The sequence below is a fragment of the Manis javanica genome, chromosome 4 (genome assembly GCF_040802235.1).
Source record: "Manis javanica isolate MJ-LG chromosome 4, MJ_LKY, whole genome shotgun sequence".
Classification (NCBI taxonomy): domain Eukaryota; kingdom Metazoa; phylum Chordata; class Mammalia; order Pholidota; family Manidae; genus Manis; species Manis javanica.
The window spans coordinates 80,718,835-80,746,375 of NC_133159.1; the positions used below are offsets into that span (position 1 = coordinate 80,718,835).

The following is a 27,541-nucleotide window of genomic DNA, read 5'->3' on the forward strand; positions in this document are numbered from 1 at the left end:
TATGTGAATTCAGATGACAAGGACAGAAGATGAGAAGACAAGAAAATTCTGGGGATTAAAAAAAAAAAGGCAACCAATCATATGTAGACTAAGGGAAGAGAGTAAAAAATAAAAATTGTTCCTAAGTTTGTTGTTTGAGAGATGAGAGAGGCTAGCATTAGTTAACTTATTCTGGAGGGAAGATGGGGAGCTATGCCAAATCCTTGTTTCAGAGTGAGTTGGCAATAACAGCACAAGTGTAGACAATTTGTGTTTAGTGTGCTGGAGTGATGGGTCCTAACAGAAGAAAGTTCAGGGCAGACAAGGAAATTTGGGTGTCTGCTCACTGTCAGAGTTCAAATCATGGGGAAGAAACTCCATGGGCCCAAAACACTGAGCTGTAGGACAAGGACGATCTTCTCTAACACTTATGATGACATCCTTATTGTGGATAAAAGGTGCTTTACGTAGAGCTATTAAGCTCCTTTTGGTGAGATGGGGCTAAGGAACTGCACAGTAAGGGGGCAGTACCTTTCTCCATTTTCATGTATTTTTGTAAGGTCAAACAATGTGTTTCAAACTGCTTTTATAAGGGGAAGCTTGGGTCATCTCCTTTCGAGAAAGGACCTCTTGGTATTATTTAAAATGTAATTACAAATTGTCCAACATTCCTCTTGTTGACAAGGTATCATAGCACTCCAAGTTCCTGGCTAAAGCTGCCTATGATGACCTTTGGAGGTCCTATTTGAAACAGACTTTCTAACCTGGCAAGCCGCTGAGACCCTTTAGGACAGCTGAACTGTAGATAAAAATCTTCCAGGGAAGTAGGTGTGGGCAGAATGTGTGGTTTCCCTGCCTCTCATTTAAAGACTGATGAAATTAATTTTTCATGAACAGTCTCTTCCAGTAAAAGTTGCAGTTCAAGAGTGTGTCAAAAGAAATTGGAAAGGACAAGCTAGCTACTGATCTTCAGTTTGAGGCTAGAACACCCTTTCCAAATGCTATAGAAATGCACAGCAGAACTATGTCCCTACTGTAATCTCAAACCCGCCCCTTTGCTAGTGTGACCTTAATGACTTGCATTTGCCATAACAATATCACACAGCAGAGCATGGACTTGTTTACCAAATAATCTGAAACTTAGCAAGAAGGCATGATGACATGGGCCTCAGCCTGGCTCTGAATGTGTGTACAGCATCCTGAAACAGGAAGGTATTTCCAAGCTTGTAGTGATATAACACTTGCAGATTCTTTCTCTGACATTCCAGGCTAACCACTGTCTACATTCAGGCTCTGCAAAACATTTGAGACATATGTTTCTGGAAAAAATCATGGCATGTTTTCTACAACTCTCCATGGCCTAAGCATTTTAAGCTCTGGCCCATCAGGAGCCTCTGCAGCAGGATTGCCTGTGGGGGCCTGGGGAGGCTGCCCTGGTGCACAGACGGGCATTAACTGAACTGAACACAGTCCAGTTTCACTCATCAATTGTTTACCTAGTGCCACTGAGGAACAAATTACAGAGCAGAGAAAAATTCAAAGATGAATAAAATACACTGCTGTCTCTAAAAGAATCTCTCTTCTCCCTAGTAAAGTAGAGGCTTATTTCATCTCAGCTTCTGGTTGAACTATATAATATGCTGTCTGATATTCCAGGCCTTTATGTCAGGAGAAACAGAGACAGTGCCTGATATTTGAGAATTAAAGTCAAACCATGATGGACTACTTCTTGGCTGCCCCCTGGCCACTAAATCCAGATACAAGCGCTCTCACTGTTCTGGTTGTCTTGTGCCATGCTTTTCTCTGGACAAAAACCTAGGAAAATGTTCTGATGAGAAAGGCACCCACTTTATTCAGAAAAGGAGATTTCCTAAAAGAACATGAAGGGCTACATCAGCCTCAGAGTTTTGATTTTACATCAGCTTGGGTGATGATGCCTCTTTTCACTAAAAGTCAATCTCTTCATTAATTTCTTACCATTTTTTAAATTAGATTTATACTTATAATAAGGTTTGAGAGGAAAAAATACTCAAGAGGGCCTTGTCATTGTTGTCTTGCTAAAGAAGTAGAGCTTGGAGGAAGGGGAATGGAGTTCCTGTTCACTGAGGAGCTACCTGGCCGGGCCCTGCACTAGGTGCTGCCCTTAGTTGGAGTTGACATGGCATCATTAGAGCACAGATTCTCATGCAGGACCAGCTACGTAATTTGTGAAGTCCGGTGCAAAATAAAATGCAGATCCCTTGTTCCAAATACATTAAGAAATTCAAGAGACTGATAGCACAGTGCTAAACCAAGTGTGGGGCCCTCCTAAGCACTGGGTCCTTACATGATTGCACAGGCCATGTACCTGTGAGGCTGTCTGCGTTTAAGCCAGGCTGCCTGGGCTGGAATTCTGGTTTTGCTATCTACTAGTCATGTGACCTTAAACAAGTCATCTGTAAAATAAGGATGATAACAGTTCCTACCTCATCGAGTTGTTATTAGGATTAAATTAATATTTGACAAGCACTTAGAAGAATACCTGGCATACAGCAAACACTTAGATAAATGTTTACTAAATATACACTGTACCGAGCCTAAACATCTCAAATGGCGAGAGTCAACTTGAGCCATGACGTTGTTAACTTACTAAAATGTTTTTTTAATGCTCTGTGAATTTGAATTCCTGATAAACAGCATGTTTTTATTACAATGACAGCAGTAGGCTTTTAATTTATTTTTTTAGCAATTAGACAACAGATTTTAAAAAATTCTGGATTGAGACTGGTTACTCACAAAGCAAAACTGAAGAAAAGATACTTGGTTTATGCTCAAAGTTCTAGAAGCCTATGAAGTGGAAACTGTCATGAAGCCAATTTAATACAACTACTTACTTTATGCTGAAAGGATTCACTAGGGAATTCACTGCTTCCATACAGGAAATGTAGCCTGTTGTGTCTGAACAAAAACTGAGAAATGTCTTTCTTTCCTTTTTACAATGCAGAATACTATAAAAGAAAAGCTGCAGAACAGGAAACGTTTCTAATCAAATTCTATATTTAGTTCTAGAAAAAAATATTACTAAAACAAGGCAGAAGATATAATACAGGTAGTGACAGATTCTTTTATATAGAAAAGAAATTTGGTACACAGAGACATAAATATTTAATGGCTTGTTAATTTTTTTAAATAACAACACCTTCATTTTATTTGGGCTACTTATACATTTTTTTACTCCTGACCACCAATAATTCTCAGGACTTTCAGAAACCTTTACAATGGACATGTAGCTCCCCCCTCCCTGATTATAATTAATATCGTTGAATGAAAAGAAGTAAGTTGTCATTCATCAAACAATTCGCCCAAGGTACACAGATTTGGGGTATTTCTCCTTAAGAGTTGGCCACTGAACAATGAAGTAATCGGAGAGGTGAAAGAGAATCTTTCCAGACAGGGATAAATGTTCTACTCGGCAGATGCTTTCAACATAGACAATGATCACTTTCTTTATTCCTAGTATCCCAAGGAGAAGGGCAGATATACAGATAGGAACACATGTTCCTGGTCCATTACACAACACCTAAAAAAAAAAAAAAAAGGTTGAAGGTCAAATTAAAATGTGGAATACTAATCTAAATGAGGCATTTTAAATCAAAAAGTCATATCTTAGAGGGGATTTCTTATTATTCTAAGTGTTGAATTACTCCTTGTCAAGATCCAGTAAGTGGCAAACCCATGCACTTGGGAGCCAGGCAGGGATGTGCTGGCTCTCTTGCTAACCAGCTGTGTGACTTGACACAAATCACTTAACTTCCCTGGGCCTGGGCGGCCCCGCCTATGCTACAGGACGCATCTAGCACAGTGACTGGTGCTCAGCCAGCACCCCCTGGATGGGCGTGTGTTGCTCTTCTCCTACTGCTTGTGGATCTTGGAATGTCACCAATCTGTATGTGATACAATGATTTATAAGATATATTTGGTCTTAATCCAGTTCCTGAAAATGCTTCAGAGCCGTAAAGGAGAATGTCTTGTTATGTTAATGAGGCGGCTCTTGGGCCCCACTGAAGGGTAGGGGCTGGTTGCCAGAGGCACCAACCATGTGATTAGATTGACCTCTCAGCTTCCAGCCCCCAACCCCTGCAAGAGGAGAGGGCAGAGGGGCTGGAGGTTGAATCAGCCAGTGGCCAATGACTTAGTCAATCATGACTTACAGAGAAGCCCTCACAAAAACCCAGAAGAAGCGCATTTCATTCCATTTTGCATCTTGCTTCGCTGTCCGGAAGAGAGCTTCCATGCTTGGGGAACCAGAAGGGATTTCCATGTGCCAGGGAGCCAGGCCCCAAGCTCTACGAGGATAGAAGCTCCTTTACTTGGGATCTTGCCCTATTATTTCTTCATGTGGTTATTAACTTGTATCCTTTATAGTAACCTTTATTAAACTGGTAAATGTTAAGTGCTTTCCTGAGTTCTGTGAGCTGCTCTAGCAATTAATCAAACCTAGAGAGGAGGTCATGGGAACCTGCAATCTGTGGTGGATCAGAAGCACAGGGAACTGCCTGGGGCTTGCAGCTGGTGTCTGGAGTGTGTGTGGTGAAGGTCAGTCTGTAGGAATGAGTCTTTAACCTGGGGAATCTGGTGTTGTCTCTGGGCAGTAAGTGTCAGAATTTTCAGACACCCCTGATGGTGTTTGAGAATTCTTTGGTGTCATGTGTGGGAAAAATGCCTTCCTCTTCTGCCCCCTCTCTCCCAACATACACAGATTGGACTGGGGTCCAAGAACATGAATGGACTATAGAAAACAGATAAAGCTAGCTGTGATTCATTGTTTTCTCATGTACCAACTTGCTCATGTTTAAAAATCTTAAATAGTTGGAGCATCACATGTTAATACATAGAAGAAATGTCTTTAAATGATTAATTATGTAGACGATTTTTTGTGGGATGCAGGATTGTTTTAAGAGTTCAATCCAACAAATAAATGGGATATTCAAGCCAAGCTTACAAAATGAGATTCTCCCTCAAGACAATTTAATTTATGCTTGTATTACAGAGTTTTAATGCTTCTGAATTCTGCTAATTTTTATAGAAAGTCACTGCTTAAAAACAACTTAGTTGGTAAACCTAATAAAAAAAATTCCACTCATAGAGCTGTTTTTATAGATCTTAAATGAAAATGAGAGAGAAACTAATTCATGGAATTGTTGGTAAGATAACATTATTTTCAAAGGGAGAAAACATTTACACATCTCAGTAAGCTCATGCTGAGTGAATTAATAAACCTTATAAAGCATTTTTTACTCCACAAATCATAAAACAGGATTTGTAGCTATCTACACAAGTCAATGCTCACATGATCTTCCCAGCACAAGGTCCGTAAAACTTACCAGACATCAGAGAATCTTAGAGTTGAAAGGGTCCACCGATACACTGTGTTACCATCCTTTAAACTGGTTATTTCAGGGACTATTCCCAACAGACAGACAGACAGAGCCTATCAAGGCTGTAAGACATGGTTAGGGCTTAGGGATCTGATAAGGGTCATCTGATCTAGGGTTTGCTCTTCCTAAGGTGTGACCATGTGGAACACCACCCACAGAGGTTTGGGAAGAGAGAGGGTAGCCTGTTTCAGGTGGGAACCAATCTTTGTCTTGCTTAAAGCTCCTATCTACACTTTAAACTTGCTGCCTGTCTTTTATGAAGAACTTTTGTTCACACATTCTCTTGAATTGCCAGCTAGTAAACTACTCTCCAGATGAGTTTTCTTTCATCCCCACTGAACTGCCTCTATAACTTTTCTTTATAGACTGTCCAGGCAGCATAATAGGAAGAAAATGAGACTGAAGTCAGGGGAACCTGGTTAAACGAGCACGGAACTAGCTCTGTGACCTTGGGCAACAACCGTGATGATAATCACCACCTTGGCCCTCACTGGTTGCTGGCAGCTCACTGCGGCCAGGTACCATACTCAACATTTCGCATGTATTATATGACTTAATTCTCACAGCAATCGATTCAGACAAATTTTAACCCTTTTTGCAGAAAAGGAAACTGAGGCACAGAGATTAGGCAAGTTGCTTGATCAGTGTTCAGGAGGTGGAGTTCCACTGCTTCAGGTCACTTTTTCCTATATGACTCAGTTACCATATATAGACAATAGACTGAATTAAATGGCTTTCTCTGTCAGCTCCAGGATTCTATAATTCTGACTCTAATTTGTCTCTCATTTTGTCTTAAACCAGAATTACAAAATTGTTCTGAATCCCTTCAGGATTTAGAATTCCAAAAATCCTATTAATGCAAGGTTTCTCAACAGTGGCATTATTGCCATTTTGGACTGGATTATTTTTCTTTGTGGGGGCCTGTCCTGTGATGTTCAGCAGCATCCCTGGCCTCTGCCCACAAAATTCCAGTAGTTAAGACAATCAAGAATGTCTTCAGGCATTGCCAAATGTCTCGGTTAAGAACCACAATATTAATATATTTCCCAGTCTTTGGAGTATTTATGTTGCTTTTCTTGATCTTCTTTTTTCCATAGTACAGACAAAATTAAACCTACAGTTAAAAAGTAATGTAAAGATTGCTTGTTGGATCTTGAAGGTCACATTTGTTGTCTTTTAAAGAAGTTTACAATATCCACCTGTGTTCATTTCAGTATCTGATTGGTTTTCTGTACACACAAGTTGGGAATACACTCATAGAGCTCTCTCTCTACAGGAAGGGAAATGACTGGGTATTGGTGCAAGATGCATTAGCAACTGCCACAGACCAGAAGCAGAGACTGTTAAGGTAAAAGTGGAAATTAAAGGCATTTTATTTGTTTATCTGTGTTGCATCTCTATTTTGAGGTATCTTACTACAAAAGTCCCATGTACAATAACATGATCAAACAATAAACCAAGTATTTTTTAAAAAAGCCAACTAATCTCAAGGAAAACTTGGGCTAAGGAAGGCTACTTTTAATTAAGCACAGGTTTTAACTCTGAGTTTTATAGCAGACTAGGCAAAAAATTTAAAAATTGTGGATTATGGAGGTTCCATTATTTAAAGCAGCATACCAGAGAGACTTATTCCAAGAGTCGAACAAAACAGAATTTACTGAGACAGCCTGGGTAAAGAAGATGCTAAATAATATGATGGTTTGAGTTGTCTTTTTAATTTTCTAAGAAGCACAGAAATGCTGCTCATATTTCTACTTCTTAAAATATAAATTCTCAGTAAACGTGGGCACAAGGCCCTCATGACTGCTCTTCCTCACTACTCTGTGAACTACGTGTGAGCAGCGTCTGCTTCTAGAACAATCGGTACTCTGCGCCTGGGACAAAACAGGCACTCATTACATTTTGCCGAAAGGGAGAAGGAAGGAAAGGAAGGAATAAGGGGGTCAGGGAGAAGGCAGTCCGTTGCTGTAGTATATGGAGTCAACTGTCCCTTTGCCAGACTCAACTTGGTAACTCTGTCATACATACGCATCCTAAACATAACGGCTGTAATTGACAGCTTTTTTTTTTATAACTATTCCACATCCACTCATGGGAACCACTTTCAATGTAAGTGCTTGAGTACAGCTGACTCCCCAGTATAAGGAGAAGACATGTGGCTCCAGCCTGGCCACCCCGAGTACTGAATTCCCCTGGCACAAGTCATTTGTTCAGGGAAGAGCACACAATCCAGTGAGAAACCACAGGACACTGTGGTGGGGTATTTGTTGGGGCTGCTGAGAAAGCAGGGCCTTTCTGGTATCCTGGAACCTAGAAGGCCTGGCCCTGTTAACATCTGTTTTGCCACCATTTGGAGAGCTTGAGAATGAAGCCATCACAAAGCAGCACAGAGCAGAGCTGAGAGACGAAGACAGGCCAGGCCCCAAAGGTAGCATTTACGATCCACGAATCCAGCTGTGCCTGAAGGAAACCAGATCTACTGCTAGACTTGCCAGGTATGTGAGGGAATATATTCCAGTTTTGCTTGAGCCAGTCTGAATCAGGACTTCTGTCACTAGCAATAAAAAGCATCCTAACTGACACAGCCCTTTATTTTGTCTAACTCTCTGACTAGCCTCTGACCATCTGCAGTGCCAACTGATAGGTGGTCAATATGTGCCTGTTGGATGAATTAACAAATGAATAAATAAACTTCTCTGGGAGCAGGAAATCCAAGAGACTTACTAAAGATAATGTAAGTCATGAGTCTAGGAAACAGAAGAGGTCAGGGCTAACAAAAACATGAAGTCATGAGGGTAGATGAGCCCAATCAGGGATCAAGAATAATTACAGGAGGATTGTTGTTCTGTAGACTTGGGTCACCACAGGTCAAGTTCTGTTGGCTGAAACATAACATTGGCATGCATGAAAAGACACACTTTGCTTGTGTAGTCTGAACTCAACTCTAAGCCTAGTAGGAGCATCATACACAGAATACAGGCCAAGATCTTTGGAATCCAGGGTTGGTTGAAGGTCAGACACTATGAAGTTGGGGGTGATTCAAGAGAGAGCACATGAAGGTGAGACTGAAAGCCAGATGGGGTGCAATTTGAAGAGACTGGAAAGAGAGAGAGAGTTCAACTCTGAAGCACTGACCTGAACACTAGACTTTCAGGCAGCTTCTTGCAGGTAGAGGTGGAGGTTGAAGAGAGCTCATGAACTGCAAGAACACAGCTGCAGGGAAGGAAAGTGGTGAACTGGAGCCCATTGGTAAAGCTAAGTCCACACATAAAACAGGTAGCCTCGATGGAGGTCACAAGTTCTGTCAAAATCAATATTTCTGTGTATAGGATATTGGGTCCATTATGTAGATAGGTAAATAGGAAGATGAGGAAGGGAGCAAGCACTGATATATAGGAATAGCCAGAGACACAGGAAGAGGAGCTGCTTGTAAGGCTTAATAGGAAGCAAAGTCAAGTAGTAGGTGCTTGAGAAGTGTACCTTCTTATTCCAGAGAAATAAGAAAGCCACAAGGTCACCTGATTTAGCCTATCCCCAAAAGTCTATCAAAGGTGATGAAATAATGTTTCTTATAGCCAACAAAACTACAAAAAGACAGAGAAGAGATTTGGCTAAGAGAAGAGTAATGAAACTTCAGAGATAGATACTATTTTAGTGAAACTCTGGGCTAAAATACAGGGGAAGAGAAAGCTGTGGGAGAGCAGAGCTCAAGCAGGAGCTGGGCGAGCTAAGCAGGGCTGGGGGAAAAAGGTTCACAGAATGGAGCAAATGACCTGTATGTGAACACAAAGATCAGTGGGAACAAACTGGTGGTGAGGGAGGAACTCATTATATAGAAATGGGGGAGTTCTTTCAACACCAGGAGAAAAGAGTAGGAATTCACAGTATTTAGTTTGAGGTTAGTTTGGGAAAAACTTTATTCTGAGAACACAACAAAACAAAAATGGTGGCACAGGAAGTTGCCTTCAGTGGAATTTCTTTTAAATATTAATAACTTTTCAGTTCAATGAAAAAAATATAGAAAAGGATAAAGAAGAAAAGAATCCTTCTAATCTCATTGATCTGTTAACATTTTGGTTCATTCTCTTCCAATGTACATCATTATATACACATTTATATTTTACCACAAAGTATGTTCATATATGTACATGTGTAATTATAAGAGCTTACATATAAATATTATGAAGTTCTTTTTATATTTTTGTGTATTCCAAGAAGTTTAAAAAAAATCCATGACTTTAAACACTGCATATATTTAATCCTACAGACATCTCAGAATTCATCTAACTATTCCTGTATTGTTGGAAATTGAGGCTTTTTTGTTTTTGCTATTCTAGATCATGCTGTTATGAACATCTTTATATATAAATCTATGATCCCTAAGGTTTTAATTTTGCATTGAATAATGCTCCAGAGTTCTTGCTGAGTGAGAGGTTAGAAGAAACAGCTTCAAGGACTTAAGGATGTTGTAGAAAGTTTACTAAAACAACTGTCATGAATCAGGGATGGGCCATGTGGTCTTTTGTTTTTTTGTTCCTGCCTGGAATCTGTTTGAGTGATTTCCCACTGCATGAGCTGTAGCAGCAGGCAGAGTCCATCTCTCACAGCACGAGTGAGATCCTCCTTTCTAGGTTCCCTTGCACCTAGTGGATGGACCAGTGACTTGGCCAGATGTTTCTGTCTAGATCTGACCAGGAGCTAATAGTGCAGAGAAACAAGGCAGGAAGAGAATCTTTTCTGGTGGCAAAGGTACCACTGCAGAGTCTGGTGTCCAGCTATGGCACTCACTGTCTAGAAGTGGTACTGGCAGTGTGTCCCCAAACCAGCTCTGTGGCCATGTGATTTTGGCCAAGGTTCCAGCTTAGCTCCCACCGTGTCCCTCTGTGCTTTCTAATCCTGCTTCATTAGCTTTCCTGGTAATTCTAAAAGCTCTCAAAGCCCTTCACTAAATTCTTCTGTTTTAACCAGCCAGAGAGCATGCTTATGGTTTATACCAAGAACCCTGACTGGTTATGGGGAGAACAAGAGATTGGAAGCAGCAAATGCAGAGTTAGAGAAGGAACGGATCATGCCATGCTGGAGCAACCACGGGATTTCCTCGGGCAGGGCTGAGAGCACTGGACTACGAGCACAGGAAAGAGAGTGAGAAATGGCCGAGGACTGTGCAGAAGGAAGAGCTGGGTGGGCGCTCCCGGGTACCGGAAGGATATGCAAATGGCTTCATCCACAACAGGAGCAGGGTGGGAGCAGTGGGGTAAAAGCCCCAGAACACTGGATGGAAAAGCATCTGAGAGCAATCAAATGCATAGGGAAGAACATGCTGTTGGAGAGCAGGTGGCCTATAGCATGTACAGGTTATAGTCGGAGGCCTGGAAGGCAGGGGTGAAGCTGAGGAAAGGTAGCGCGGAATGTGAGCCTCTGTGGAGGTGGACAGCGGGAAGGAAAGGGGCGCATAGCAGCTGGGAAGGCGTACTCCTTTGGCTCACGCTGTGGTGCACTCTTCTTTTTAATGTATATTTAATCATCTGAAGAGTAACAGTTAAAGGGAAACATTTGGGTATCAAGACCAAAACGAAATAACCAAATCCTAAACACTAGAATCAACAACTACTTATGGACCTTAAGGTCTCTCACAATTCTACCGCTAACACCCACAGAATGTCCAGAGTTGTTGTCACAGTGTATACTGCATTTTGAGATCTACTTTTCTAATCACAGTACTACTTCCATGTCATGTTTCTACATGGCATCAGTTGCTTTACTGCATGAACATGCCACAGTCCACCTAGCCGTCTCCTTATTCCTCTGTACTCAGGCATAGCTTACATCTTCTTTTCGACCAGATCAAAACGGCAAGTAAGTTACAAATTATTTTTATCTAGACTAATGCACAAATGTTGTAAAGAACTGAATTTATTGATGACTCCTCAAATATAAGTTACTTGCATTTTGCCTGGTGACAACTCCAGGCATAAATTAGGTTCTTGGACCCAATTCATGTGCATGCGTGCGTGCGTGTGTGTATGTGTGCATGCACATGTGTAGGCTTCCCCACGCAAACAACAAACACTGCTCTGGGACACCATCTGGGTGCCCTATAATTTAACTGAATTCTGATGCTGCAAAGAGATAGCCTCACATTCCACAGGTTAAGGGCTCAGTCACACAAGACTGCCCTCTACTTCAGATACCAGTTGAAGCTTAGGTTGTTACCTGTGCTCTGGACCAACCAGTTATGAACTGGAGGTTCCCATGACTGCCTCCAACTCAGGATGCCAATTGCTAGTCCACCTGTACTTCTGATCGACTGGCTGTAAATAGAGGGTCCCATGACCACTTCCTTGAGTTTGCTTAATTTGCTAGAACAGCTTAGAGAACTCAGGAAAATCTGTTTATTCACTAGATTAGCAATTTGTTAAAGAGGATATTAAAGAATACAAATTAATAGCTGGAAGAAAAGATACACAGGACACGGTATGGGGAAAGCCCTCTCAGGGTGCACCTTTCTCCGTGAATCTCCACTTGTTCACCAGCTTGGAAGGTCTCTGAATCCTGTCCTCTTGGAAGTCCTCCATTTTATGAAGGGTTCATTACATAGTCATGATTAAATCATTGGCCACTGGCAATTAACTCAACCTTCAGGCCCTCCCTCCTCCTCCCCAGAGGTCAAGGGTGGGGTTCAGTGGGGCTAGGGCTGAAAGTTCCAGTCCTCTGATCGCATGGTTGGTTCCGCTGGCAACTAGCCCGTGTCTTAAGTGCTTTCCAGAAAACACAGTTGTTTTCATCACTTACAACATTCTAAGGTTCTAGGAGATGAGTCAGGAACCATGGATGAAGACCAAATATATGAGAGAGAGAGATATTTTGGACATCTGAGTGACTAACATATTTGTTAAAATAAACAACAATATCGTATACTGTAATCCAATAACAGTGAACTTTGGTCCTCTAGGATCCTGCCCAATTGGTAAGTTCCCTATACTGACACCCCAATATTGACTGTTTCAGTTCTGCCAGAATACTCTTATGTTACATTCACACAAGCCATCAGGAGGATGACCAACATGGTGCTTTTGGGCCAGGGCTTTGTAGCCCCACAGACCTAAAACTGGCTGCTCAACAGCAATGTGAACTCGGACAAAACACTTATCCACTCCATATCTGTTTCCTTATTCATGGATTCATTCATTCAAGAAATATTTATTGAGCAAAGAATATGCCAGGTACTCTTTTGGGTGTCAGAGATGTATTAGTGAATAAAAGCCCCTGCCCTCATCAAGTTTATATTTCAGTGGGTAGACAGAAAATAAAAGATACACACATGAATATATAATATAAAGCAGGATACAGGAACACGGTTTGGGAGGAGATGACTTGTGAGCAAATCCCTGATGAGTATTTTGGGTAAATCAGACATCAATTAGAGCCAGAGGCAAGAATAAGAATGACGTAGATTTTGTGGACTGACTGTACATTACCAAGGCCAATGGAAGGGTTTGGGAACTGGGAAAGAGTGAGACCTTGAGATAGATTATAATTTAACAGAGCTATTATGTCCAGGTGAAACTTTTCAGGGGTGAACTTCTGTGGTGAGTGATGTAAACAAAGATATAGGGAAAGATGAGACTGGTCCTGATGGTCCTTTGGGGGAGGTGAATACTAAGTTCTCCTATATTCTCCTTTTTGGGAGCTGGCAGTGGTAAGGTAGAGAAAGTTAGGCATGGAGAACTGGAATCCTACCAGAAGCAAAAATTACATGAGGAAAACAGTATCTATGTAATAGTACTGCTGTGAGATCCACACATGCAAAGCATTTAACATAGTTCTTGGCTCATGGTAAAAATTCAATAAATGGTAGCTATTATTATAATCCATCCAAAAGTAAAGCAGCATGCTAGTGGCATTTTTCAAACTCTTAAGACCACTGTGTGGCACAAAGCTTGTCCCTCATTCTATCACAGGCATAGCACTGATCTGGCATGATTTATCCTACCCTTCAGAGAGTACCTTTTAAGAGTAACCCAACCAACCATTTGGCTTCTTTACCTTCCAGTCCTATTTTTTGCCCTGCCTGATCCACTCCAACTGACATTTATGTAAAAAAAAATGACAGAAAGAGCCTGATTACCAGGAGTGGGATTTTCTGGATTTCCACAGATGCTGGATGACTAAAAGGACTCCTGAGCTTTTCTGCTCTGAATCTGCAGAACCCCTGTGCTGTATGTACTCCTCAGCCTGTGGCCAAACGGCCTTGAAAACCAATGGCCACAACATGGAAAAACAAGTCTAATAACATGATGAATAAGCCTGATCGTGTCCATTTCAAAACAAGAGTTGGCTATTTTGCCCTTGTATGGGAAACTAAACTTTCCAACCTTGATATAACAATTGGTTGAGTTCAGGCTAAGCTATAGGGATGTTAGCAGACATCAGGCTGCCCCCTGACATCCCCCCACAACTCCTGGACACCCAGCTGTACCTGCAGTGCACGTTAGTCAGCCCGCAAACCCGAGGGTCCTCACGGCCTGGGCACTCTGCATGATGGTGGCAACTCCTCCCACTCTAAGTGCAGAGTAGGCGAAGGAGCACAGAGGTAGTCAGTGCCCACATTGGGCTGGCATTCTGCTTCCTTGCTCTGATATTCCATCACAAAAAATAAGTACATAATAAAATTAAAATATAAACATTTTTTTTTGGTCTGGTTAAGCCATGCCTACATTGTATCATCATTAAATATCATCATCAGGCCAACCAAACGTTGTTTTCCAAACCTTCCTGGCTGCTTCTGCTTTCAGTTGAGGAAATTGCATCTTTTAGTTTTCCTGTTCTCTAGAGCAAATGGTCAAGGTAATGATTTCCTGCCTTCTTGGGTTTTTTTTTGTTTTCATTGTATTTTCAACCGTCTGAAATGTTTTCACAGAGGTCTTTGAACCCTAGCAACCCAGTATTCTTAGCTTTTGTTTTCCCTACACCCTACACCCAGCAGCCCCCCAGAAGCACAGATTGCTAAAGCTCAGGGAGTCATGCAGTTCACTCCTCTCCCTTTAGCCTGAGGAAGGGGAAGACACTGACATTTATAGGGTATCTACAACTTGCCTGACAGAGGTGAAGCGTGGCATTTTGCACAACCTCCCTTAAACCTTCCGACAGCCCTCAGAGGTAGATGTTGTTATCCTCGTTTTTTAGACTAGGAGACTAAGGCACAGAGTAAGATCACACAGCTGAGACCCAAAACCAGGTTTTAGAAGACAAACCTGGGGCTCTCCTGTCTGCCATCCAGGTCTGGCACTGTCTGTACCCGCCAACCAGATCCAGTTTTAGGAGGAGGCTGAAGGCAAGGTGGGGCCAGGCCACATGTGACACTGGCAATTTAATTGAAGGTGAAATTCTGGCAATTATTATTCATATTATGCATCATTAATAGGGAAATTAGTGACACTGTAACATGCCATTGGACTAAGATAGATTAGGAAAACTTTTCAGCAGATGAAATGGGGGGAAATGGTTAACATTTTCAAAAGAAAAGGGAATATTCTAAAAGGGAAGAAATAGCTTGAATTCACAGCAATTAGAATACTTGTTCTGTCAAGGCCAATTCTTCAGTAGATAAGTGATATTTTCTTTGTGATCCTTCCCTAATTTGTTTTACATTGCACCTATGTATAAAATTCAGTTTTGCGGAACTGAAAACTAGTCAGCAGTTTTCCTTAAGTAATTTATGTCCTGGGTATTTCTGCAGTACAAAAGAAGGCTTATGAATTTTTATAGAGGATTATCTGATTGCTCAATTCTGAGTTAAAAGGATACATAAAAACACTTGTTTTGAGATTCTGGTTGTGTGTGTGTGTGTAAAAGAGAGACAGAGAGACAGACACATAGATTCAAAGACAGCCAATGAAACAGAAGTAAAATTCAATAAATTGAGATGCCTTAAGTAGTTGTACCTTGTTGTGGATAAAAAGCATGGTACTCTGAGGATCACTTCTCAGAAGAAGAAATTCAGATGGCCAACAGGCACATGAAAAGATGTTCCACATCGCTAATCACCAGAGAAATGCAAATTAAAACCACAATGAGGTATCACCTCACACCAGTAAGAATGGCCACCATCCAAAAGACAAACAACAACAAATGTTGGTGAGGATGTGGAGAAAGGGGAACCCTCCTACACTGCTGGTGGGAATGTAAATTGGTTCAACATTGTGGAAAGCAGTATGGAGGTTCCTCAAAAAACTCAAAATAGAAATACCATTTGAACCAGGAATTCCACTCCTAGGAATTTACCCTAAGAATGCAGCAGCCCAGTTTGAAAAAGACATATGCACCCCTACGTTTATTGCAGCACTATTTACAATAGCCAAGAAATGGAAGCAACCTAAATGTCCATCAGTAAATGAATGGATAAAGAAGCTGTGGTACATATACTCAAGGAATATTATTCAGCCATAAGAAGAAAACAAATCCTACCATTTGCAACAACATGGATGGAGTTAGAGGGTATTATGCTCAGTGAAATAAGCCAGGAGGAGAAAGACAAGTACCAAATGATTTCACTAATCTGTGGAGTATAAGAACAAAGAAAAAACTGAAGGAACAAAACAGCAGCAGACTCACAGAACCCAAGAATGGACTAACAGTTACCAAAGGGAAAGGGGCTGGGGAGGATGGGTGGGAAGGGAGGGACAAGGGGGAAAAAGGGGCATTATGATTAGTAGAGACAATGTAGGGGATGGGGTCATGGGGAGGACTGTACAACACAGAGAAGACAAGTAGTGATTCTACAGCATCTTACTATGCTGATGGATAGTAACTATAATGGGGTATGTGGTGGGGACTTGATAATAGGGGGAGTCTAGTAACCATAATGTCGCTCATGTAATTGTAGATTAATGATACCAAAATAAAACATAAAAAAGGAAAAAAAAAAGCATGGTACTCCAACACCAAACTTGGATTCCACACCTTCAATAAACTGTGAAATTTTTCCAAAGAACACTTGCTTTACTCTTGTGCATTCATGCACTCCAAAATTGTTTTCCTTTAACTGTCCACCACACATTTATCAAAATCCTAGCAATGGTGCACTGGACTCCATCAGTGACTAGGATGACTCTACTTGAAAAAATAAGGGTGTTTTAGTTTTTTTTTATTAACTTCAAGCTTAGCTGAGTTTTTTAAAAGTATGTTTGGCTGCACTAAAATCTCTCTCTCATTATAGGCTCAAAAGACAAGAAACATTGGTAGGAACTTCCATGGGTTCATCCCATTTCCATTCAGAGAGGACCCCTTTAAACCAGCAAGTAGAGAATATGCTAGTGTTCCTCAGGGCTCCATATCACACTCAGCCTGGGGTATTTGTAAAAAATGTGGATTCTTTCCAAATCAGAATCTCTGGGCCCAGAAATATGCATTCTCCACAGCTCTGAGGACTAATATCCAAAATACATAAAGAACTCATGCAACTCAATACCAAAAAACCACAAATAATTTGAAAATGGACAGAGGACCTAAACATTTTCCCAAAGACATATAGGTGGCCAAGAGACACATGAAAAGATGTTCAACATCACTAATCATCAGGGAAATGCAAATCAAAATCACAATGAGTTATCACCTCATACCAGTTAGAATGGCTACTGTCAACAAAATAAGAAACAACAAGTGTTGGTGAGGATGTGTAAAAAAGTGAACCCTTGTATACTACCTGGGATTTTCGATTGGTGCAGCCACTATGGAAAGCAGTATGGAGGTTTCTCAAAAAATGAAAAATAGAAATACCACATGACCCAGCCATTTCACTTCTGGGAATTTACTTGAAGAAAACAAAACACTAATTTGAAAAGATACATGCACCTCTATATTTACTGCAGCATTATTTATAATAGTTGAGATATTGAAACAACCTAAATGTCCATCAATGGATGAATGGATAAACAAGAGGTGGTACATATACACACTGGGGTATATTACTCAGTCACAGAAAAGAATGAAACCCTATCATTTGTGATGACCTAGAAGGATAGACCTAGAAGGTAGGCTAAATGAAATAAGACAGAGAAAGACAAATACTATATGATTTTACTTATATGTAGAATATAAACAAAATGAAAAACAAAACAGATATAGACTCATAGACACAGAGAACAGACAGGGCAGGGGGGCAGAGGGAATAGGTGAAATAGGTAAAGGCAGAAAAATTTAGTGAAAATGTTTGGTATCTTGATATGGGTCATGGTTACGTGAATGTATACACATGTCAAAATTCGTCAAGCTGTACAGTAAGATTTGTCAGATGTGGAGCACAGCCTGCCGCTGCTTCTTGGCACGACAACCTGGGTCTCTGGGGAGGGGAGGCTGTGGAGGCCAGGCAGCAGTGGTGGCCTCAGCCTGCCAGCGGCACCACCGCGACTCCCCTGCCGGAGTCATCTTAGTGGCAGAGGCAGCAGGTCTTCATCCAGTAGGTCACCTGGGAAAGCCTTGCCTGACCAAAAGCCAAATTTTGTTAAGGAAGAGAGTCTGAGCCACTATGGACAGAACACCAAACTACCAGGTTTTTAAATTCAAATACAGAGCCCCCTGTGTCTTAAAACAATAGCTCCTAATTAAAGCCAAGATGGGGTATTTGAGGCATTGACTGTCCAGGAAAAGGGAGGCTCTAAGAGCATGGGTTCTGGAGCCAAATACCTGGAAGTGAATCCTGGCTCCATCATTTCCTACCTGTGTGACCTCAGGCTAATTATTTCACCTCTGTGCCTCAGTTTCCTCATCTGTAAATGGGGATTCAAGTACTCCCTTCTGCACAGGAGTATAGTAAATAACCCTATGATAAAGTGAGATAAAGTGTGTAAAGCACTCAGGACTCAGCAAGTCCCCTAGGCATATTTGCTGCTGCTATTTTTCTTAGTTTCTCTGCCTAGGGCTGCCTCACAACAAATACCAAAAGACGGGTCTTAGAGCTGAAGAGGGAACAGAATCCTTGTGTCAGCTGTATGGCTGAAGTTCTTTCAAGATCAACAGTGGCCCTTTTGACTGAACTGCAGACTTCTCTCCTCCCCCAAATCCTGCTGGGCCACAGTCCAGGCATCTTCTGTTGGGGCAGCAGGTTCTCAGGAGCTCTTTTAGGAGCCTTTTAAGGGAAAAGGAGGTGGGATGACAGAAGACTAAACCCCTGTTTTTGTGTAGCTCAGCTAACTGGACAAATAATACACACCAAATTATTTACTGGTAGGGTTTTCCAGGGCAAAAATGAAAATAAAATTCTGTTACAGCAACAGTCCATTCTAAGGTAAAAAAGGGAATGATCTTAGCCAGGATTAAATCACACTTCCTGAGTCTGACAGCGTTCCCAGGGAGAGTAAGCGCCTGCAGCGTCTCCTCAGTGTCTCCTCATTGTTGCTCATGACTCCTCCCACACTGGCTGTCTAACCCCTTCAGCCTCCCAGCAGGCCCCCCGTGGTTTGAGTCTTTGAAACAGAGCTGGGTCCAAAAACAAAACCAGGCTCCCTTTGGTTGAGAGAAATGTTGCAAACAGGAATTCTGGAGGGTAACTGGAGCAAGCCTCTCACACATGTGTGATAGACACTAAATTTAAATTTGATGTTAATTACAATCAAGTATGTTAAAATCCATGTCATAATTCTAATAACTACCTCACTCTGGGTTGCCTCATATGTATGATTTTATTAGGAAAATTATTTATGAATTCAATAGTTATGTCCTGAGCAGAAGGGTAGCACAACATACTGATTATACAGCACAGATGCTGTAGTCACAGGCCAACTGGGTATGAACCTGTCTCTGCCACTTGGTAGCCATCAAACTTTGGGCAAGTCAGTTCTTTTCCTTATGCCCCAGTTTTCTTATCTGAAAAATAGGGATAAAAAAATGGCAGGTAACTAACTCATAGGGTTGTTGTAATATTAAATGAGTTAACAGGTAAGGTATATAATGATGCCTGGCATTCTTCCTGTCACTGGACCTGGGAAGATGAGCAAGCCATCAGGGAACCGGCCATCTCTAAATGTGGTATTACATTCAGCCCCTGTCATGCGCTTTGCACAAAATGGGTGCAGCACAGAAGTCTTAAGGGGAGCTGGCAGACATAGCTAATTCATTTTTGGGTGTCCAGCAGTACTAGCCAGTTTACCATCACAAAATACCTCAGAAAAAACAATGGCTTTGTATATTGCCTCTACAAATATGAACAAAAACCTTTTAGACTGTGTCATTAAAAACCCCCTGATCCAAAACTGAGAATGTTTAAAAACTATGAAATGAGGGAAAACCGTCAGTCTTTAAGCAGATGGAGAAAGTATTTTTTCATTATTTAATGTAACCACTTTTAAACCTTAAAGTGTATGTTCATCACTGATATGCCTTTGAGGGGCACAGAGTGCCATATCCAATCAATAAAACCATCAGACAACAGACAGATTTAAACAGTGAGAGAAGACCATCATTGCCAGTTCTAAAGCCATTAAATTGTTCCCCTTTCCTTCCCCTTCCACGTTGGAAGAGAATTCACTGATCTTTCCTTGCTCACTGTTTTCAGATCCTTGTTTTAAAATCTAATAGTTCTTGTAACATTCTACAAGAAGAACCTGTCCCAGATATTGAGTTCCCTTCATCCAAGGCAATTTAAGGCAAAAGAAGAATGTAATTTGAAAAACCCAAAGAAAATAAAAATGTAGTCCATAATACAAAAAACATCTAGCTAAGTATCCAATTAAGTACTTTTGTTAGATGTGTTTTTTGGAAAAATTGTAATAAGGCTTCATGTGCTTTATGTGAATGGTTAGACATAACAGTGCATGAGGCAGGCCAGTCTGACATGCTGGCATTCTTGAAAGCATGCAGCTCCCAACTGTCCCCAATACACTGACTTCTTTTTCTGCTCTTTTCAACTCTCTTTTTTTTTTTTTTTCTCTCTTTTCAGTCAGTAGAAGGCAAATCTCTGTGTTATACTGTATGCTGTAGCTTTAACCTGCTAGGGTCCCTCCTGAGGGAATGGCCAGTCCCTCTTACTGGCCAAGCCCATCTCTCTATTTGGCTCTAACCATCTTTCCCACAATGGATCCCCATGGAATCTCTAATTCTGTGTGGGTAAGGGCCTCTGGCAACACTGCTGTTTGACAACTTACTATTTTAACTTCAGAAAATAGCCCTCTTATCTGATAAATTTCTCTCTTTCTCCCTTCCTCCACAAACCCTGCCAATTCTATTCCTAAAGCCTCTTAAATCTGGGCCCTGCTCTTGATCTCCCCTGTGTGGTGTGGACCATCTCCCCTCTCACCGGGTTCACACAGAGCCTCCCACCAGCTTTCACAGCCTTGCCGCCTCCTTTGTTTCACTCTCCATCATATGCTGCTACATGTTTTCCTAAAATACAAATCTGATCACATTATTGCCACTGGCTTTCTGCTTCCTCAAAATGAAGTCCAAATATCCTGAATAAAAAGTTCTTTCCTAAAACTATTCACCTGTACTGTTTTTCTTCATCACTGTGGCTTTTGAGGCTCACCTGAATTATTACCAATGGTAACTGAGAAACTCATGAGTATGGTTCAAGTTAATATAACAATAAGGGTAAGGAATCAAGACATATTTCTCATGTAATAATACCTGTTTGTAGCCATGTATTGTACTTTGATGACCCTTCAGGTATAACCGGTTTTGCAGTTCTAAAGCAGACTTAATTGCTCCAAATACTTTCTTTGTCCAAATTAATGAGTTTTGTAACACATAAGCCAGGATTAGAAGAGATCTGTCCAGTGTGCTTACTGGAAATCAAAAGATTTAGGACCAGTATTTCTACTTTTTTTTTTTTAAACAGGAGTAAAGAGGGGAAAAGTGACCAAATTGGGGCTCAAAAAGAGAAGAGAAGGAGAGGGCAACAAAGACATATCAGGCCAAAGACATATCACACAAAGACATATCAGCAGAATGACCAATTCTACTTCAGGCTGGTCCTGAGTAAAGGATGAGTTAACAGGTATTCATAGTTCCCATAAACAGTATTTCATTTTCATCTCCACAGCAACAATAAGAGATAGGTATAATGATCCATATTTTACAGGTGAGGAAACAGAGTAGCAATACTGACCTTGCTGACTAGTAATCACTGGTTAACTAAATGCTTATGGTTAAGGGGGACCACTCAACCTTCCCATTTTCCTGGAGGGAAGGGAATGCCCAGGTCCCAGGAAGGCAGGCTGAAGTTTCTTCTCAGTCTTCTTACTCGACCCTTCCCCAAGGAGGAGTGGCTTGCCCGACCTGTGGGTCTAGGAAAACAGACTGAGGATGGTGGCCTCAAGCACCCTCACTGGCTTTTTTTTTTTTTTTTTACTCTTTTTTTTTTCGGCTTGTCTGTCTTTAACATCTGTCCTCTCTACCCTGGCTTGTGTGCTGACTAGAGAAGAAGAGAGGAAGGTCTGTGGTCAAACTGAGGGGAAAATATTAGTAAACCCATAGTGGTAGCAATATATAATGCACATCCTCTAAAATGGCTTTTATAGTTGTTAAAACTAATATTTTGATTTCTGTGTCTTATTTCCCAATTGGTTGTGAACATAATAGGGGAAGACAGAGGACTACTAACTGGCTTCTTGAAAGCCAAACAAAAGGCACATAATAGGCACTCAATAAATATTTGTTGAATGAATGAATTAATAAGACATTAATTAGTAATGGTCCAAGGCCACATAGCTAATATGCAACAGAACAGAGACTTGAATCCACGTCAGGAAGAAAAGCCCATGGTTTTCTAAAATTCTATTTCAGTGCTTCTTGTAGAATGTTCTGTTTCTAGGCTTCCATTAAAGCTTCAGCATGGATGTCAGGCAAATGTTAATGCTGGTTGATGGGGGCATTTAACTACTTTAAAAACATGTGTCTGCCTAAGAACTTGGCTGATAATCTGTTTGCCTACAATAGTGACTAGGGACAAGGTCAGCATGTCTGCTTGTTGTGAGCTATACCACGGGCCAGTAGTGACTGAGCCCTCTAGGGACATAAGGAGGGACCTGGAGATGTAGACAAGCAGCAGAGGCTGCACCAGCAGTGCTGGTAATAGGTGGGGGAGGCGAAAGGCAGGCAGCCCAGCAGGAAGAGGATGTGCACAAAGCAGGCAGGGCAGCGGACTGGGGACCTTGAGGAGAATGAAGGCCCAACAGGGTTTCAGGAGGTTTGGGATGGGGAGGAGGTAGGGAAGAAGAATGAACATAAAAATCCCAGAAGAATAAAAGGCTGCAGAGACGGGAAATAAAAACATGGCCATACAAAGAATATAAAGGGGAGACAGATAAAAGAATGGGAGTAAATCACTTGATATGAAAATAGCCACAAACTGATTTTCCAATTCATGTCAAGATGATGATGATAAGTGAGAGGTGATCTATGTGCCAGGAGCCTTCAGGAACTAAGAAATAAAACACCCAGGTTGAAAACAGTTTGAGGAGCCAGAAGATGACAGGATTACTCCTGCTGGCAAAAGTGGAATCAAAGTAATGACAGCATCTACTAGTCCTTCCCACTCACCACCCCTCCAGTCACAAAAGAGGGGAGCCATGTTTGGCTGGCAACCAAGTATGCGCTCAGTGAGGACCCTGTTCTGACTGAGCTAACACAGTTGTTTTTTAAGAGTCTGGTAGAATTCTGGATTGTGTGTTCACAAACAACATATAAAAACAGAATCGTCTTTGCCTTCCAAGCAGTTTTTTTTTCCTTCAATCTGTTTAAAGGCCGGGCTTAGTCTTTTTTTCCCCTGGCTAGAATGGCACACAAAGAATTCTCTGACATACTGCACCCACTGCAGATGAAAGGCTTAAGTGTGAGTGAAAGCAACAATGTTCAGAGTGACATTTACTAGCTGGAAACAGTGAAATCAGAGAGCTCCAGTTCATGGAGATTAAATTTCAGGCTTTAAACATTTAGCAGAGTATTTCCTACGGAAGTTTTTAAATTTAGGATTTAGTTTTACATTGGAAACAGCAGTTAAGACATATAAAAGAAAGACTTTAAAGCAAGGAAACAATTGACCCATAAGATGAATAAGAATATGTATTTCTAACTGAAGGTGAGACAGCTGCAGGACAGTCACTGCGTTCAGCTCAACGTTACCTGCGGTGCTTGTTCTCCACATTCCAAACTAAGGGGAGAAAGATGACATTCCCCATAGTTCACATTTCAGAAGATAAACAAGTCAAAATCCCAAACACAAGAGTTTCTAGGCACCTAATTTCCCACAGCGGGCATGGACATTATAAGCCCAAGTTTTTTACATTACTGTTTCAGAATGAATGCTTTTAAATGTACCTAAAAAAAAATGGTAAGAGGGGAAAATAGACCACTTTTAAGAATATTTTCCATGGATTAATTTATTCATGACAAAATTAGCTTTAATTGCCAAATATAATGCCCATTTTTGTGACTCAATAATAAAATCTCAGGATTTGACAGTAACAGTTCTTCCCTCCTGTATTCCAAACAGCTGATACGTATTTTCTGTATTTTACTTACTATGGGGTACTGGACACAAAGCCAGTGATTATGGTTAACATTGCAAGCTCTGTTTTACACTTTATAAGCATCATATAGTATACCCATTTTAAAGAGAAGAAAACTGGAGCTTTAAGAGATTGAGTGCTTTGCCCAGGACCACAGGACTGCTAAATTGTGGATTCAAACTTTAGCCACTGACTCCAAGCCTGAGCAATTAATTTCTACTCAAGGAACTCTCAGTCTGGCAGAGACTACAGATGTGTGAACAAACACAATTTAACACAATAAATGCTGCAACAAGGATATCAACAGAGACACAGATTGAGTATTTCTGTCTCAGGTCTGGGACCTGAGGAGGAGACGTTTAAGCCAGGTTTTGATGCATGAGGAGAATTTCCATGTGCCAAATTTTAACAATTACTCTAGGTATAGGGAGCTATACTACTAAATAATGGAGGGATTGGCATATCTGTGAAATGTATCTGAAGTAGGGAGCATGAAAGCCGGGGAACAAGCCTTTTTATTACAATAGTCTGGATGAAGATACAAAGGAGGCTGCAGCACGGGAAAGAGATGACACCGAGTCAGGAAAGGCAGATGCAATCTGGTTTGGTCACGTACTGGATGTGTGCAGTGAAGGAGATGAATCCATAGTTGCTGGCTTTTTAGATTAATGTAAAGACTGAGAATGAAGGCAGCAAGACATGTGAGGGAGTTGGGGAGAGAAGAGCAGGATGATACCTTAGTTCAGTTTTAGAAAAGCTGAGTTACAGACACTTGAGGGATATCTGGGCATTCTCTCTACTTCATTCTCTACTTTAGGAAACACTGAGCTGCTTTTTGTACTAGGTATGAAGGAAGTTGAAAGAGTAAAACTGGGTCTTGCCTTCTCAGAGTTCACATGCTGTATACTCCAGTTCTCAATGATGGCAATGTATCAGGGAACTGATTAGATCATTTCTGTTTGTTATACTGACTGAGGGATGTCATTTGCTCTTAGAGGACAGGTGTCACGATACAGACATTCTGCAATATTTGGACTGCTTAATACAACAAAGTACTATCTTATGTCCCACTGGACATCCATTCAGCTGATAATCAATTTATAATTACTGAGTTTAGAACCTAATCCTGTTTTACATAGAAAGACAGAATATTCTTTTGAATGTTATATATATATATATTGAATTTTCCCAAATAAAATTACCATGGGAATTGAGGGAAAACTATTTTGTTTTTTTCCAAGGGCTGTTCATTATTTTAAAAAATTACATCATGAGTTGGAGGAGATGAAAAAGTTCTGGAGATGGAGAGTGGTGATGGCTGCACAATAATGTGAATGTACTTAATGCCACAGAACTATATACTTAAAAAGGATTAAAATGGCAAATTTTATGTTACATATATTTAAATATTTTTTAAAAATTAAAAGAAAATTACATCATGAGTAACAAACCCATAGTTTTTGAGTTAGCAGTTCAATGGACCTGTGTCAGTCTGCACTGCAGCCATCCTAATTATGGTGATTCCACATTTCAAATCCATCTACTTGACTGTGTCTCCTGGTGTGGTCATGGTTGGAGATATTGTAAAACATGTCATTTGATTACAAATTACTTTCTTTTTATTTCTCACTTTCATTACAACTAGGGCATTGCATTGCAGTTCTGGAATTATGTGCTTCAGAGGTAGATTATATTAATTACCAACTTCATTTCAGGATGGGAAAGGGTATGTTATAAAAAGGATACATTGGAAAAAAAAAGAGGATACATTAGGCAGAAAGGATTGAGAATCATTAGTGAGAGACAGACATGTATACATGGAACTAAAATAGAAGGGAAACCATGGAAGCACTGCAGAGAGGTAAAAAGTACAAAGAGACACCAAAGGAAAGAGATGTTACTGGCCATGGGGAACCTGGGAAGGCCCATGGAGGAAGAATGATGTGAGCAGGCATTGACTGATATTCTCTATTTGAATAACTCCGGAGATGTGGGGCTTGGTATGTGTCTTCAATGACGTCCATTCCTTTTGGCATGGTTTTGATTTTTATCAAGCTCTTCTTGATGTTCTTCCTACACCTACCCAACAATGGTCCTTGCTCTGGGAGGCTTCAGTGCGCAGAGCGTGATCAATCTCTAGCCTATGCAGTGTCACTTCCAGTATTTGAAATCTGTGGTCTCTGTAATTCTGTCTGGTCAATCTCTTCTTTAGGCTAAATTTCCTTACTTCCTCTAACTGTTTCTCATAGAACTTGGTTTCATATTCTTTTACCATCTGGGTCATTTTTCTCTGAACATGCTCCATTTTGTCAGTGACCCTTTAAAAGCATGGTGCCTAGAACTGCATGTGGTTTCAAGAGCTGAAATATTTCTAATATTCAAAAAGAGGAATATGTTATTACTCTACACAATGAGATCAGAATGGGTGTGGAAACAGGGGAGGATCTATCTTAGTCATCATTGTACTGCCAGTATTGAAAAATTTTCCTTTTTTGTTTAAGCAAGTTAAATCTGAGTTTTTAATACTTGCATCTAGAGTTCTGCTCTCTGTTTCCTGGTTTGTTTTTGTTTTGAGGATTAAATGAAAATATGAGTTCTAGCTAATAAACACTAAAAATTATTTTTATTTGCTAACAGCATCTATTTGACTCCATCTTACAGTCATTTCTGTCTGAAGACATTTTTCTCTTAACAGACTGGGGCCTGCCCATGCCCCAAGTCAATCTAACCAAGATTGGCAGGTACACCACCCTTTTCAAGGGATTGGCCTATAAATTAGTATTTTTGCCTTAAGCATGGAGACTGATGTGTGTATGTCGAAAGCCCTTGAATTCTTGTTATCTAGTGAGCTTGAGCTTGAGCTCCACCACACATAATTCGATTGAGACTCCTGATTTTCATTCCATTTTGGTCTGAAATTGAAACCCTCAATAATATGACTGGCTATTGCCAATATGATGTTCCCTGAGGCTGCAACAGTACCAGTTCATCTCCCCACTTAGGGGCTAAGGGATTATAAAACAGTGACACCATCCACTGAACCTTTGGAAGCAATAGCAGAATTCTGCAGAAGGACACCACTCTGGCATGAATGCTTTTCCACTGTGAATGCAATGACTTCAAGTAATTGATCAACAAATAGGAGACAGGTTAGCTTCAGAAGTCCAAGCACTTTATGTCACATCTGCTGGCTGCCCAAGTTTCAATATGCTTTGCAGCTGAACAGACCAGTTAGAAGGTAAACTACTTGAGAGCAGAGATATTTGTATATTAGCTTTACACCTTTTAAAGAGTGCTTAGCACATAACAGATACTCAACAAATATTCCCTTAATGAGATGGCCTTGTATGACACACATCTATCTATCTTTGTTTTGCCCAGTATTCCCTTCTTTTGAGAACTGCTTCTTCCCTATTCCATCTTATTCTGATGGGGCTGGCAATCATGAGACTGAAGAAGCTAGCATCTCATGTCATAGATCTGAAGCTCATTAATTTGTGTTTCCCTAATCCCTAGATTCCTTACAGTTAAGCAGGTATCTGCTTTCCTTACTTCTGGAGAATCAGAGGGGCTAGGAGGTTTGATAAAGGCCAGGGGTGCATTTCTGCAGGTAGATCATTCAGAAGCTAAATTTAATGTGGG

General features: G+C 40.8%; 1 protein-coding gene across 1 annotated transcript in view; it reads right to left on the reverse strand.

The window, feature by feature from the left end:
• Positions 1-3,106: 3,106 nt before the first annotated feature.
• The window catches only part of ALG14 (ALG14 UDP-N-acetylglucosaminyltransferase subunit), an 87,031-nt gene continuing 62,596 nt past the window's right edge, over positions 3,107-27,541 (reverse strand). The window contains exon 4 of the mRNA XM_017655083.3: positions 3,107-3,538. Within this exon, the coding sequence (XP_017510572.2) occupies positions 3,308-3,538 (231 nt within the window). The 3' untranslated portion in view covers positions 3,107-3,307. The remainder of the gene's footprint in view (positions 3,539-27,541) is intronic.